The 16,154-nt window shown below is 35.9% G+C and overlaps 1 protein-coding gene across 4 annotated transcripts in view; it reads right to left on the bottom strand.

Annotated features, from left to right (window-relative positions):
* The window catches only part of LOC123318654 (glutamyl aminopeptidase), a 70,839-nt gene that overhangs the window by 4,324 nt on the left and 50,361 nt on the right, over window positions 1–16,154 (bottom strand). For all 4 annotated transcript variants that reach the window (XM_044905337.1, XM_044905336.1, XM_044905334.1 and 1 more), the window contains 8 exons: window positions 14,420–14,564; window positions 10,859–11,120; window positions 8,861–9,031; window positions 6,367–6,464; window positions 6,167–6,301; window positions 4,199–4,497; window positions 4,056–4,141; window positions 699–1,018 (listed from right to left, as the gene is read on the bottom strand). In XM_044905337.1, the coding sequence (XP_044761272.1) occupies window positions 699–1,018; window positions 4,056–4,141; window positions 4,199–4,497; window positions 6,167–6,301; window positions 6,367–6,464; window positions 8,861–9,031; window positions 10,859–11,120; window positions 14,420–14,564 (1,516 nt within the window). The remainder of the gene's footprint in view (window positions 1–698; window positions 1,019–4,055; window positions 4,142–4,198; window positions 4,498–6,166; window positions 6,302–6,366; window positions 6,465–8,860; window positions 9,032–10,858; window positions 11,121–14,419; window positions 14,565–16,154) is intronic.

Here is a 16,154-nt window from a genome sequence, read left to right as displayed (position 1 = left end):
TAATTAAGCACTAATTATTAGTATACAAATTTCATAGTAATTCGAAAATGTTGGTGCTGAGCGTGAAGTCAGCACCAGAAAATTGAATTATCAATTTCTCAAAAACTACAATGGTGCTGTCAAAGATTTATACGGCACCAATAGGCACTAATTAGGCACTAAATATTTGACATAGTTTCAGAATTAGGGCTTTCAACTTTTCGCTAACTTCACGGACCCCGGTTCAAGTCAGCACGAGTCGCCACTGCACGAACATTCTCTGCCGAAAGAAATCTTCAGTTCCAACATTGAGTATTAATTTAATACTCAATGGTTCCGATTTATCTCTTATCGGTACGAAGAAAAACTTCGTTATTTGCAACAAACTTCGTTGTATTCCAAATTTGTGAATTAAAAGGTGCGTCAATTTAACGTGCGTTTTTTGCCGCTACATCCATGAATAACTCTATGAGTTAATAAGCTACACATATTGCAACTTGCATTGGTTCAGCCATTATTTTGTAAACAATCCAAAAATCCTAAGGCTGAGAACTAGCAACAATTTGATTTTGTGTAATTCAAAGTCGAGTGTGAAGTATGCTCCTAATGTAAGTGCAAATAAATTGATTGCGTCCAATGTTTCTGCACCCTATATAAATCTAAACATCGAACCCACAGCTAGGGGTACTCGAATACTGTAGGGGATAATCAACACTAACCTTCAACTCTTGTTCTTTCCTGGACGACTTCAGCAGCTTCAGAAGCTCAAGTAACTTAGACGAAGCTACCTCCCAGGGCGTATAGTTAGTCTCGTCTTTGAGATATTTGGTGAGCTCCAGGGGAATCTCATAGCTCAACTGACCAGAACTTGCTATACTGAAGGCTTCTTCTAGAAGATGAGTTCTGTCCGATACCGGCAGTTCCAGCATATGTTGCCCCAGTTCCTTCCATATTTCTTCCGGGTAGTTAACCCTGTAGTAACCAGTTTGGCCTGGGTTGAACTTGAACCATTTCGCGTCCTTTGGCCTCTCTATCGTAACTGCAACAAGAAATTTTTGATGCATCTATTACTCGATCAGAAATTAAATGGATATAGGTATAATGTATTCTCCTTGAGGAGGCACGATATGCAGTTGAGGAAGAAAAATCCTGATCGGCGCGCGTTCCTCTTCAAATGAAAATTAATATAAATGTCATGATGTCAGGGCAAATATACTCTATCCACACCCCTTTTAAAAGCACTCGGTTGGCCGTTAAATAATTAAGTTTTTGTAACTAGATCGAGTGAGATTGGCACTCATGCAATGCCAACAGGACGTTGCCCCCATAGACATAGAGAATGAACTGAGCAGGCCCTATTCGGCTCTACAGTAAAAATGGCAGAAAATTGTGAAAGAGCCTACCGACCATGCGACCAGTTGTTTTCTTTTTCTAGAATTTTGATTGGTCCACACTCACGTCTATATCCATAGAAGAGAGACAAGTAATGGCCGCATCATAGCTTCCCCTCTCTCTACATATCAGACACTTTCATTCGGGTATTGCCATTTTCTATGTCAATGGTTGCCACAACTAATAAACTGATATGACAAAAATGCCGAAAGTGATTGAAAAAGAGAGAAGACAGAAAGTATCAGTGCTATTTAGAATTGAGGGCTGCTCATTCAAATAGTAACCCTGATATTCTGAATACTAAAAGATTTTCTTGTATTGGGATTCCCAAAAAGGTGGTGGAACTTAAAGATTTTTTTTTTTAGAAAAGATCTGCAACGGCGAATTTGAAAAATAAACACTCCAGTTTTGACACAGTACTCAATTATACTAATGAATGTGGAATAATATGCTCAGGAAACCATTCCCTACCACTGCATCAGATGCATTTCATCTTTAGGACTTTTAACCAACATTAACTCTTTTCAAGCAAATGCATATTATGTGTCAATAATTTAACTTTTTTCTATAGCAAAAATAAATACCTATATTTCAAAACTGATCTCTTGTCCTTTACATGCAGATAACTAGATTAGGAATCCTTCCAATCAATTTTTTCAACCTTTCAATCAGTTTGTATAAACGGTAATTATGTTCATCCCAGATTTTCGAAATCATTTACTTTCTGACGTAAATTCACACTACGACAAATCTGTTATTACTGATAATTTTAAGTAGAACGGACAACATGGCGCTGATTAAAAAAAAAATATGCTGATATGCGTCATAATCTCACATTTTCGTACTATACAGCGTGGAATGTATCAAATTTTCATGACCAATAAAGTGCTTTTATACAAGTGAATGGAGTATGAATCAGTGTGTGTTCAAAAAGCTGGGAAATATCTGCTCAAAAATTAAAGTGGATAATTTGCGTATATGTAATAATATATAAAGTGAAATAAAGAAACGATGTCGTATATACACGGTGTCCCAAGATTTATGGGAACCGCACAGACACGCTCCGTTAAGGAGTTACGTAGCTTCAAAGGTGACAACTTGATTATGGATTTATTATTTTTTTAGATGGTCAGAGATGTACAGATGATCAAAGTTGTATCGAAATGATGATTTTTCCTGTAAATTTCAATGCTTTTTAACTGGGGCCATAAAAGAATAAATTAGATCCTTTGGTCTGTTTTTGAACATCACATCGGCATATTCCTCAATTAAAAAAATTTTGGCATAAATTTTGCACAACGTAGTATCTTAATCCTTAATATTATGCTAGTGGTTAAAATGACATTCAAAATTACTAAGCAACGAGAAAAAATCATGGCGGTTTTTGCCGCAAATGGCCACATTAAGCAAGACTGCTATAGAGCGACAATATAGAAGAGAAATTAACGAAATTAAGATTTTACTTGGTGTAGTGTCCAGGCTTCTGTTACAATCACCTTGAAATTTAGGTTTTATATTGGGTGAGGTGTCCTCTAGCTTTCTATTCGGCATTGTGTCAATGAGGTTATCAAGGAAAGTTTGAGAACTTTTTTGCAAAACGTCCATCAAAGCATTGACGAGATGTTGTAATGTCTGCGCTGGGTCAGGTAACCCATGTATTTGTTGTGACATTGCAGACCAGACATTTTCAAAGCAATTTACGTCTGGAAAGGAAGCAATCCAATTCATTAGGTTTATGCCTTTCAAAACGCAAACTGAGCCACCACCGAAAAGAGTTGTTGACATCATGAGATGTTCATTATACTGGTGACCCTGTTCCTCGCTCGTCGAAGACTTTATAGACAGCCATCTTTGTCTATCTCATCAAGATAGTGTATTTGTTGTCCTTTATTATTAACGCATATTTCAGTCGATGTTGGCAACTTGTGCAATAGAAAAATTTAAAATTTAAATACCCATTTTTATTTTTAATTTTTAAGTGTTTAAAATAATTTTTTTTGGAAAACGGTTGGAATGGTTATTTCAAAATGTGACGTTTCAAATATATTTCATGAAAAATACATCATTTTCGTCAGAAGGAGTATTCCCTATTGTTCAGATACGAAGACTTCTAAACGCAAGAAGTGAGTTTCTTGTAATTTTTTTTCAATAAACTAATTAAGTGTCAAGAGGACCATATTTCGTGTGTGTAAAATGCAAACATACTCCACAAGGTATGTATAGCAATACTGAAAATTTGAATCGACTGCAAAAAGTTCTATCTCGAATCACCACTTCAATTTTTGAGTAGTTTAGATACAATCGAGACCCTCGAATATTGACAAATAATGCTGAATAAATTTATAACAGTTCTCTTAAGCACCTTGCAACAGACCTCCTCCTCCGGCAGCAGTCTGAATATTTTTGGATTACTACGTATACTTTACTACGTACCTATAAGAATTTTCTACAATTTGTTGGTGATGTTGATAAAGAACCGAATTGCTGCATATACACACTAAAACAGTAATTAACTAATCCTTTTAGGCCGTTTTTATTCTATCAATTTGCTACTATTTCAAAGGATATTATCACTTTGACGATATTAAGGAGTATACTTGGAAATAATGATATTTTCAATAATTGCTAAGCACCTTTGTGGAAGAGAGTAGAAAACACTGATTTAAACGGTAGTTTTGACTTACCATTTTTGCTTGTTTTATTTAACCAAATTATTTCTTCTGACTTCCCTTTATCCGTTATGTATGTTATAGGCACTGTCCAAGTGTAACTAAAAACAAAATTACATAGTTTTTCAATGAATCTCACAATCGCATCAAAAACTCACTTGAAAGGTGAAGGTTTCTGCTTGTCGGCATCATCGGGATTGGCCAAGAACCTTGTTTGGTTCAGGATGTACTTGTCCCCTTCAACAGTAACGTTCAGTATCGGGTAGCCCATCTGCTTCGTGAAAGTATCCATGAAATCACGAACATCTATAGACTCCCCGACAACTTTTTGTATCTCGTACCAAAGATGTTTGGTCACGGCGTTGTCGTATTCATGCGCCTTCAGATAGTTCGTCACGGCCTTCCTGAAGTTTTCCTCACCAACTGTCTGTTCGAGCATCCTCAGCACACAGGCACCCTATGGAACCGAACGATTATCAATATTTAGGTCAATAAAAAGAGATGTGTTATTATCCTTTACTCAAAACGAACAAACAGCTTGGAAATGCGAAATAAAGGATGGAATTGAAATTTTGGCATATTTCAGTTTTATATTTCATTCTTCAACACGTCACACACGTACGTCTAGGTTTTTTCTCCTAGATTCCTCGATGAAAATAAGCAGGGGTAGTTTCTATAAATTTTTTTAGAAAACGACCTCCCTTCCAAGACACAGCCTTTGGAAGGCGATGACGAGTTGACAGTTCTTAATATTTTACCGGTTCTAAAAAACACTGAGTCCTAAAACTATATATAATATGAAGCAATAGGTAGATGTAGCTCACACAGTTTTTTTAAATCTCATAACCTTATTATTAGAGGTTGAAAATAACAACCCCTCATGATTTTCCTGCAAAAATTGTTTTCGTGGGATAGATTTTCAAAAAATTCAATTCTGGAGAAAATAAGTCTCTTGTGAAATTGCGATAGTCGTTATTTTTTTCTGAATAAAAACTTACAAGTAGTTCTAATCACTGTTCATTCCATTTCACCGTAGAAGTGTTCCATAGAAGGACTATCTACCGCTAAAATACATGTATCAACTCTCTGCCTCATAGACCTTCGTATACTGCTTGTAAGTTTTTATTTATTCCTAGAAAAGTATCAATTGTATCGAAATTTTGCAGGAAACTTTTTTTTTCCAGAATTGAATGGAAAACCATAAAATAATTTTATTTTTCGAAAATCTATCCCACGAAAACAATTTTTGCAAGAAAATCATAAGGGGTTGTTATTTTCAACCCCTAATAGAGAAAGAGAGAGAGAGAGTAATTTATTGGTGTCTTACAATATAAAATTGTTTACACAGGTCAAAATAAAAGTTGTTCACGTATATAATCTATACATGAAATCTGCAGTATGACAACACAAAGACAAAATAAAGATAGGCGACTCAACGCGAAATGCTCCCGAACTGTAGTCAACTCAACATAAAATTTGAGTCATCTATCGTCTCAGAATAGAATTCGTCAATTGAATAAAACGCCCTGCTTCTTAAAAATGATGAAAGCTTTCTTTTAAACTGTCTTCTGGGCATAGTCTTAACCACACCAGGAAGTTTGTTGTACAGGTTTACAGCGCTATAGATTGGACCTCGCTGTGATCTACTGAGTCTAAGGAAGTCTTTTCGAATAAGTGATTTTCCTCGTGTATTGTGATTATGAATATTCGACTATATATTGAATTTGTCTTTATAGGAACTACCTCTGCTTATTTTCATCGAGGAATCATCACCCTAAGTCCTTCGCATTTGTTTACAGACACCATATATGGATATTTTTACCTCTTATTGTAGTAATTTTCACATCATATTCATGTCTCTGTATATGTTAAAATCATGTCATGGTTATTATTTCTGTGATATGTTTCTATCCTGAATCAATCTCCTTCTTTTTGATCCTTGTCCACCATTGTGATATAATTTTTGGATCACCACTTCAGATTTTAAGTAAGAAGATAATTTCGACATTTTGTTATCGGATAGACTACACAGTACACACGAATGTGTAAGGTGAGCCGTGGGACGCTAGCACTAATCGATCTAATTCGGGTCTAGTAACAATCTAGAGTTAATAGAAAGTAAATACCTTATTGTAAGAAATTGTGTCGAATACTTCGGTTATCTGGTCTGGGGTGCCGACGTTCTGTATGATCGGGTGGGAGCTGATTTTCGCATCCAAATTCAGAACGGGATGAAGTTCCCTCACTAAGAATTGGTCCAACTGTAAGAGAATGAATAAAGGAAATAACGATTTGTTAAAAAATATATATCATGTTTCTGATTTACCAGACCGAAAGTTGGTTCAGCTGCATCTCCTCCTTTGTATTCAATGTAAGAAGCGAAACCTTCGTTGAGCCAGAGGTTGTCCCACCAGTTCATGGTAACTGCAAATATGGTCAAAATCAACAAGAGTTCTATTTTAAGAAGGAGTGTTCGAAATGAATTGTTATTTCGAGTTTTGTTTCGAGTTTTTTTAGTTTTAAAGTGTCAAAAAAGATTTTGAAGCTCATATTCAGATTGAAACTCTTGAACTTCTTTTTTTATCTCCTTATTTTATTTTAGTTATTTTTTATTATTATTTCAACAACAAGTGCAGAAAGTGTCTTGCCCGCATTCAACTGCTTGCCCGAACTATGTTTCGCATCGTGCGGCAAGTGTCAAATACCGCACTTGTTAGAAAAATAACTATAATGGCCAACTGAAAGAAAATAACAAAACAGTTCAACATTCCGCCGTGAAATCATCCATATAAGAAAAAAGATAACGAACAATCAATACTAAGAATGGGAAGAGTGAAGAAAAAAAGATTTGTTTGTGATAAGTAAACTCTGAAAATTCTATAGCGATGTCAAACCGGTGTAGAACCGGTAGCAATGAAATTTACATTCTTAAGGTCAAAAGTGTGATTTATAATATTAATTTCAATACTGAAGGGATTTCTGACGACAAGAGTGATTCTGCACCAAAATCAACAGGGAATTTTTGCCGCAGAGATGATATTATTCACAGTGCAGTTGGAGAAAAAGTTATCTATTTATGATTAATTATTTTTTCCTTAGTTATCATCAAGTCTTCGAATCAATTTGATGAAGGCTGTATCATTTACTTTTTCTTCCTCTCTTTTCTCCTGTGGTTTTTTGTTTCAGATATAATTTCGAGATGGGAAGAGGATAAAGAAATTTTCATGTCAATGGAAAAGAAACCCTTCATCATTAAAAGCTTATTCTGAAACAAATTTGTCATCACTACACTACTCACAGGGAGATAGGGCTTTTTTACTGAGGTTTTCCCTAAGCTCTTGTATCATACCCCGAATTGTACATATGGTACCCCGTTACACTAACCTCTTTCAAAACTCATACATATGCAATATTGTTTGATAACCAAAATGTATTCTTTACATTCAAAAGAATATACAGGGTGTTTTCAAAGGTTTTTCTTTACAGAAGGTAGAAGTCATCAAATTAAGTTATTTCACCAACAATTCAAGATGGCTGAGCTACAACCCCTAGAAGTTCGACAAAATTTCATCAAATTTCAAGTAAGGGACTTTGGAATATGACTACGGTATCGAAAAAAAGGAACAAAACATATACACATATGGCTGGACAATGAATTGTTCGGTATTTTCGAGTTTATCTGATTAGTAGTATCAGGTATCAGGTCACTTGAAAGAATTGTTGTATCGTGCAATGTAGGTTGAAAAAATTTAGAAAATGGAGGCAGTTTATTGAAGGTGCTTACATGTTGACAAAGTGCTATTATTGTTACCCTATTTCATCCCATTTTTAGGACAATTGTTGGAGGGTTAGAACAAGAAGGAGCATTGCGAAGAGATCCTTTGTAGACGTTGTTACAAGAAGCATTTCGGATTCAACAATTACGGCTTTAGAAACAGAGTATATTAAGAAGATAACAGTTTACATAAAAGTGTTTGTAGTGTGGTATACATGAATCAATAAACGTATAAGTAAGAAGATTGTGATGCCCATTTCGAAAAAATTTGTGAATAATTCAGACAAATTTTATTGGTGAGATTTTGAACTAAAATTCTATTTTTTTACACTTGTGTCCCAAGTCTTCTTCTATCAGTTGGTACCGAAATAAGCTATTTCATGAAATCATGTAAGTTACTAAATGATGTGAAAAAGTCGGCAATCCTACGTTTCTATTTTACCTAAAAATCGACCAGATCAATCCTAAACGAAAACATAGGATTGAGTCAGTCATCAATAATAGGTTTTCTCACACTCCTTCGCAATAATTCAGATAACAAATGATTTAGGGTAGTATTAGGATCCAATTCAGTTATCATTTTCAATCTTTTTTCAACTTTGTCGTTTCGAAAGTTTTGTTTTTGTATATAGGTAATTTTTGGTGAAACGCTTTATTTTTACCTTGTTTTAAAAAAAGGCCTCACCTTTAAATATACCCTGTATATATAACATGAGCTTTATTATTTTCAATAAAGTTATGAATTCAGCCTGAAACTGAAATAATGTAATTTTCAGATATCTGTATGAACTATTCGATTGATATCATTCTAATTTTATTTTTTTCTGAACCTTCTTTTGTAAGTTTACTTTTTTCAAGATTAACCGGTCTGTAGAAGGGATTCAGTGGCACCATTAAGTATTTACTCAATGGTGGCACTACAAAAGACCACTAACTATAAAACATATTGATTATTTCGACATCTCACTAACCTCAACATACGATTAAGATATTTACTGCCACAATTCTTGCGTGAAATATAGGTTTCAATCAATTTCTAACTCACCCAAATTACCGAACCAACTGTGAGCCAACTCATGTGCAACGACCACCAAAACTCTCTGCTTATTCTCTGAAGAGTGATCTTTTGGTGTATACAAAAGTGCGGTTTCCCTGTATGTGACCAATCCCCAATGCTCCATGGCACCTGAGCTGAAGTCGGGGATGGCGATCATGTCTGAAATCAAAAGAAGAAGAAACCTATGTTTAGATCTATAAAATATATTAAGTTTATTGCTTTATGTTGTATTTCAAACTGGATGAAAATACACTGCGCAAAAAAATTAACGCACATTCTGAAAATCTCAATTTTAATGAAAGTTAACTCTACATTGACTTTATAACTTATTTTTTATGTTCTCTCGGGAAGGTTTTAAACGAACCAAGACACATTAAATGGAAGAAAAATTCAGGATTTAGCCGAATCTTATGTGAAAGAAGAGAAATGAACAATTTTCTAAATACCGAAATGCTGATAAGTGATTTAATACTTGGTATTTCCACCCCTTGCGTTAATTACAGCTCGGCAACGACGGTTCATACTCAAAATGAGTGATCTTAAAATGTTCTGATCTAATCCTGAGTTGGATTCCTAAGTCGTTAAGAGTAGCTGGATGATTATCTGAACTTCTCAGCCTTCTATTGAGGTTGTCCCAAACCTGCTCAATCGGATTGAGATCTGGACTTCTTGCTGGCCATTTCATTCGAGAGACTTCAACCTCTTCAAGGTACTCCTGAACGATGCGCGCACGATGGGGTCTGGCATTATCGTCCATAAAAATGAAATTTTCACCAATGTATGGGGCAAATGGCACTACATGCTCTTCAAGAATGTTCCTTATATACTTATCAGCATTCATAGCTCCATTATCAACGACCACTAGGTCTGTGCGAGCAGTCAAAGATATTCCACCCCATACCATAATCGATCCTCCCCCGAAACAAGTAGTATTCAGGAAATTGCACTGAGCATATCTTTCATGTGGACGTCTGTATACAAGGGAACGTCGATCACAATGGTAGAGGCAGAATCTAGACTCATCTGTGAAGAGAACTCTTTCCTAATCGGCCTCTTCCCAATGGATATGCTCTCTCGGAAAATCCAAACGCGCCCTTCGATGGGCTGGGGTAAGAGCTGGGCCTCTTGTCGTGACACGAGGCCTTAAATCATATTCTCTGAGGCGATTTCTTATTGTCTGAGTGCTAATTTGCACCTCATGAGTTTGCTCAAGCTGAATTTGAAGGAGGCGAACGGTTGCAAACCGTTGTCTCAACGAAGAAACTCTCAAGTAACGTTCTTGAATGGCAGTTGTTACCCGTGGTCTACCCTGTACTGGTCTTCGGACATTCATACCAGTCTCCCTGAATCGCTGCAACATCTCCAAACCTTTCTGCAATTCTTGTGTATGTCCATCCTTCTTCTCGCAAAACTACCGCTTGGGCACATTCCTCTTGGGTCAAATTGCGCGTTTCGCGTTGCATAGCGATCGAGTGTAGAAAATCAAACGAAAGAAAAACTATTGATCACTAGAATTGATCAAGAACAACTGATTTTAGAATGGAGCCAATACATTCAAAATCTGATAATATCATCTTTTTTTATTCCTGCTGGGAAAAAACATCTGTATTGAAGAAAACCTTTGAAAGTGGATAACATATGCATGCATAATTCTGATAAAAATAATTATCATTGAGAACACCTTCAGTTGTAGAATAAATTTGAGATTTCCATAATGTGCGTTAATTTTTCTGCGCAGTGTATTTATATTTATTGTAACTGAACTGTTCTAATTATAAAATTATGAAAAGCTCAGAATTACCCGACCAAACTTGGTGGAAAGGAACAAGGAACAATAAGTGGGGAATAAATCTAAACATTGATCTTCATCACTGTTCTTGAAATTTGGTGAGACATGTACAAGTATTTCTACTAATTTGTATCGGGTAATAAAGTGTTGAAGTCTTCTGAATGTGTATACAGGCACCTTGTATATTTTTTTCTTACCTAACTTAGGAAGGGGGTAAGATATATCGAAGTATTTTATGTAAAACTCTATAGTCTTCTTTCCTACAGTACCAGCGTAGGTCGTCTTCTCCAGTTGTTGTGGTGTAGCGTATACCCTGAAAGGTACATTGGTGCCGTTGTTCTCAAAGAAGGTTTCGGTGTAGTTGAAGTCGCAAACGATGAAACATACGAGATACGTTGACATCTTTACGGTTTCTTTGAAGTGGACAAGTTTGCCGTCGTTCAAGTCTTCCTCACTGTCCTGCAAGAATCGTAAATAATGAAGGCGAAAAAATTATTTTTTCTACAAGCGTGCGCGTTCAACCTTGTTCCCGCACGCATTTCAAGTTGCAAAGAGTCACTTTTCCAAAACGTGCGGGAAAAACGCCTGCTATTTCTTTCCCGCACGCATTTGCGTGCGGGAATGGATTAGCAGGGGTTTTTCCCGCACGCAAATCTTATAGAATAAATTAAATTCTATCATGTCTCTATGCACCGAACGTCAACGATGAGTAACCCATGGTAACGACATGCAGAATTACGTCTGTCATTTTATATGAATTAATCAAATGAAATATGATCTGTATCGTGCAATTGATATATTTATATATTTCAAGCGCTTGTAGAAAAAATATTGTTCCTAACTCTTGCGGAAAGTGTTTTGCCCGCACTCAACTGCTTACCCGAACTCTGCTTCGCATCGTTCGGGCAACGGCAGTTTCGTGCGGGCAAGTATCACTTTCCGCACTTGATAGGAAAATAACTATTTCCGACATGTTGAAGCTATGAACTCATGTTATCAGAAATATACTAAGAGTACTATTACACTATTTTATCCTGATTCTCTATTTCATAGGTACCAAAGTATCTCTCAGAAGCTCTGTGAGCTTGTACGAGTTCAAAGAACCAGTTGTGTTCTGTGTAGGCTTTGTTGTTACTGAGTCCTTACGCCACCTTAGGCACAGCACTGTTAATTTTAACCCAACAGTGACTGATGGCCCGCACTCGTATCGACTAGAAAATTTCTTCTCTAGCCCAGTATCGAACTCAGTACCTTGCCGTCAAACAACCAAACCACGGACGCTATATGAATTGTGACTAACATAAAAAAAATTCTTCAGCTAAGATTTTAGGGCTAGTCAATAAATAATCTGGGTGCATAGATTCTATTAACAAATTATTGTTCCGAGTCGACCATATGTATTTGTCGTTCGTTTCTGACGTAGTAGAGTTTTTGAAATCGAATCTTTGGGCCCCTGCTCCAAACATAGGTTGTGAAACGGGACAAACCATTACAAAAAACTGTAGGATTTCCGGTGTTACGGTTAATCCTTGTTACGGATTGAAACTTAGAAACTTCAATCAAATGCAACCGATCTAGAAAATATTTGTTGAATTAATATTTTTATTACTAGTAAGCTCAGCGATCTACCTTTTCGGTGGATTCATCTTCAAACACCAAATACATAAAAAAAATCATAAGCGAAAAGCGAAGCTTGTTGGCTGGTTTGCTTGTCAAACTCATGATCTCATAACATCGCATAACATAACATTACGCTATACTCTCCTGTACGAGTCCTATTTTGTTCCACTAATGCCCGTTTTCACCAACGATCCCTAAATTTTAAGGAATACCTAAGCCCATTTAAGAGACTCTCAGCTACAATTTCGTTTTCACCAACGTTTAGGGAACTCTTAAGTGCTAGGGGACACCCTAAATTTTAAATTCCAGAAAGTCGATCCCCTATCGAATCCCTAATAAAGTGACAGCGGATTTTGACACTTCTACGATACGCAAAAAGAATTTTTTTTGAGAAATGGATAAATGTTACTCGTGAGAGATGAATAAATGTTAGTCGTGAATTTTTGGAAATGATCGCTTTTCGAAATCCCAATCGTCAAATTTTGAGGGGTTAATTTGAGATTTGTGTATTTATTTGGAGACACGGTTGTTTGGGAAGTGATTGAACTAAAAACCGCTTCACAGTGATCTAAACGCCAATTTCTAGCAAATGAACAATAATATTTGAGAGCTTTCAAGAGTAGAAATCGCTCGAATACCACAAAGCAGAGCTTGTCGTCTCTCGAGCGAGAGGCCGAGTGCCACCAGGTCGACCAGTTCAGCGAACCACTGGCAATTTCCAGACATCTCCTCTCCTCGTTCTACCAAATTCAGTTTCAGTACTCACTAAACCTAAACTGCTTTCTAAATGCACAATATAGTGCTAGGGTTTATGTATTTTTTCTGTTCAGATGTCACTTCTGGAGATTTTTTCAATAAGTTTCCGTTTATTTTAATTTCTGCTCAGTTGGTTTCTAAGTATCTTTCACTTAATTATCATTCTTCCTCTTTATCTCTCAGAGTCGCAGTCCACTAGTCTCTTTGAGTTTTTGATTTGAATGGTCCTTCGACGTTTCGTTCTCCGCTCTCTTCTTCTTGAATTCTGTAGTTTCCTATTTGGAATCTCGATAAATTTTTATATTCCTAACAAACCAGGGTGCATCTATTGCACATCGCAGCATCCAGAAGTATCTAGATCTTAGCAAGAATATGCTACACCTCCTTACTGGATTTCCTGTAGTTAGGGCATTGTCGCATCAGGAAGCATTATTAATGAGAGTGGGATTTTTAAAACTAGCAATTTCTAATGAAACACTCATGCAAAACAACAAAGTATGAGTTTAACTTTAAAATAGAGTTATACTCTGGCATCCGTGCCTTGTCTGGCATCGCGAAGATTAAAACTCGAGGTCCTCGTTATTGCAAGCTGTTGAGAGAAGGAGCGAGGAAGTAGCCTCTTAGAAACCTTCCCAGTTAGTGGAGTTCACCGGAACTCTGGATGTTGAGCTGATAGAGGGCACAATAAACCTCAATGACGCAGTGCAATGCAACCCCTCTTGAAATCTACAATCCCAAATCTCTCAGATTGTTCTTCCATAATTGCATAATTTCATCTCATTTTGTATATCACTCCTTCATGCTATACTCTATCGAATATTCTGGCGACGTCTAGTATTATTGTATTACTAGCCACACTAGCGTATTGCTTGCCTATTTTGAAATCCTTTTGTTATTTGTTATGTTGATAATAGCCTCAATAGTGGTGGTTCTGCCGAGTGTTCTTTCCTGAACCCAAATTGCTCTGTTGGTAAAAGATTTGGGTATTCAGTTTCTCTCTATCACTCTATCTTTCTCTTTAAGCCCCTGCATCCTGGGTTTGTGTATTTGCAGATTAGAACTTGGTTCTCTTGCTGCTATCTTCTACTTCGTTTTCCAGTGGTTTTATTCTAAGCCTCTTGGCCATTACTCTTTCAAGTACTCTTGTACTCGGTGGCTCTCGGTGTGCCTCGCCGAGAGTAAAACATCCGCTGCAACAATGCGTCTTCCAACAAGCGATGGCAGTATTATTAAGCATTTTTTTTTTTTGGTTTTCCGTATATTGGAGTTATATCTTTTTCATCATATGCAAAAACGGAATATAAATGATTGAGTACAGATTGGATTAGATCCATAGATATAATAAAATTAATGGAGGGCAAAGGTCATAAAGTTCACCTTACCTGTGGATTGTTACTGAGAGCTATATAATCAGGGTCATTCGGTTTCCACAAATGGACTGTAAACGTTGCCTTCATACTTGGTTCATCGAAACATGGAAAGGCTTCCCTTGCATAGGTGGGTTCAAACTTTGAGGTTGCGATCGTTCTAGAACAAAAGAGAAGATGCTCAAATAAAATTATTAGTTACTAAATTCGAAAATATTCATCATCATAGATGCATACGCTATTTTATAAAATTTTGCTGAGTTTACGAATACAGGAAAAAATATTAACACTAATATGCGTTCTCTATGTACTTCTCGGTTTTTCTTTTCGATATTCTACAAGAAGATTCGACAGAGGCTAATGAAATATTAGAAAGAAGTGTTAATTGTTGAATGATAGAAGCTTGATGGCCGGTCTGTGCTTTTCGAATCAAAAAAGTACATGCCGGCAATAATATTAATAATATCCATTCGATTCATGAGCTCTTTACGAATTTTTTTCATTGTTCGCACCACCGTATATTATATTTTGTCAAATTTGAATCTGTTATTATATATGTAGCCAAACCGATTTTGAAAACCCGAACTGAAAAAAAAATGTTTAGAAGCACGTGGTTGGTCAGAAAATTTAGTATAATATTATATCACTAAATTAATATTAACGAAGAGAACTCGATGAACGTTCCAGAACGGTGGATAGTGGTCGTTTAAAGGGATGGAAAATGATGAAAGAATGTGAGAATTATGTATATATGTAAAGAAAAGCGTTATAATAGCAGAGCTTTCCTTCAATATTATATTCGCGTTACCTGGAATGGCAGAACTTTATAACTTTATAATAAATTTTGAAGTTTTTTCGAAGTGTCAGAATAAATACTTTCAGTCTAACGATTATATTGAAGAAGGTTAAACTAGAGGCTTTAAATGTTGTTTCCCTCTATTTTTGCAGGTTTGTTATATTGTAAGTTTTGATATTGTTAATAAAGATTCCCTCTATTTTTGCAGAGAAATGCAATTGAGTCTCTATTCATTTTAAATAAGAAACTCATTATATATATAATGAAGTATTTGATATTTTTTTTGAGTGATATTTATACTTCATTCAAATTTATTTTAGCAGTCGGTTGGCCATGAAATAATTTTCTCAAGTTTTTGTAACTAGAACGAAGTTAGGTTGGCACTCATGAAATGTCGTTAACGTCATAACGCCGTTGCCACAACTAATATAAATTTTTATTACGAAAATGCCGAAAGTGATTGAAAAAAGAGACAGGGTTTCGGGAAGTGCTATTTAGAATTCAGGTCCGCTCATTCAAATAGTTATAGGCGCTGATAACCCTGATATTCTAAAATCCACAATACGTCAGACGGTAGCGAACATATTCAATGTAAGAAAATTTATATGTTTCATCAGAATCTAAACCACTTATATTTCAGCTGAATATTTCCACAATCAGAAAGATTGTGAATGAAGAGGATGACAAAGAATTTCCTTCTATTGGGAGACCCAAAAAAGTGGTTGCATTTGAGAATTTTATGTTTGAGTGAATTAATGCGAAAAGTTTACTACAGGATTTTCGATAAATGTCATCGAAGAATAAGTTCCCTAAAATGGATTTTTCTATTTTTCATTTGACTTGTCCTATACAATGTAAATGTCTTAAGGTACTAATAAATACCTAATTATTATTATTACATCAATGTATTAAGATGAAAAGCCACAAATACGCGCAAGTTGCCCTGTTACTTGT

The sequence above is a fragment of the Coccinella septempunctata genome, chromosome 8 (genome assembly GCF_907165205.1).
Source record: "Coccinella septempunctata chromosome 8, icCocSept1.1, whole genome shotgun sequence".
NCBI lineage: Eukaryota > Metazoa > Arthropoda > Insecta > Coleoptera > Coccinellidae > Coccinella > Coccinella septempunctata.
The sequence above is the reverse complement of the archived record's forward strand: the minus strand, read 5'-3'. Positions and strand labels throughout refer to the sequence as shown.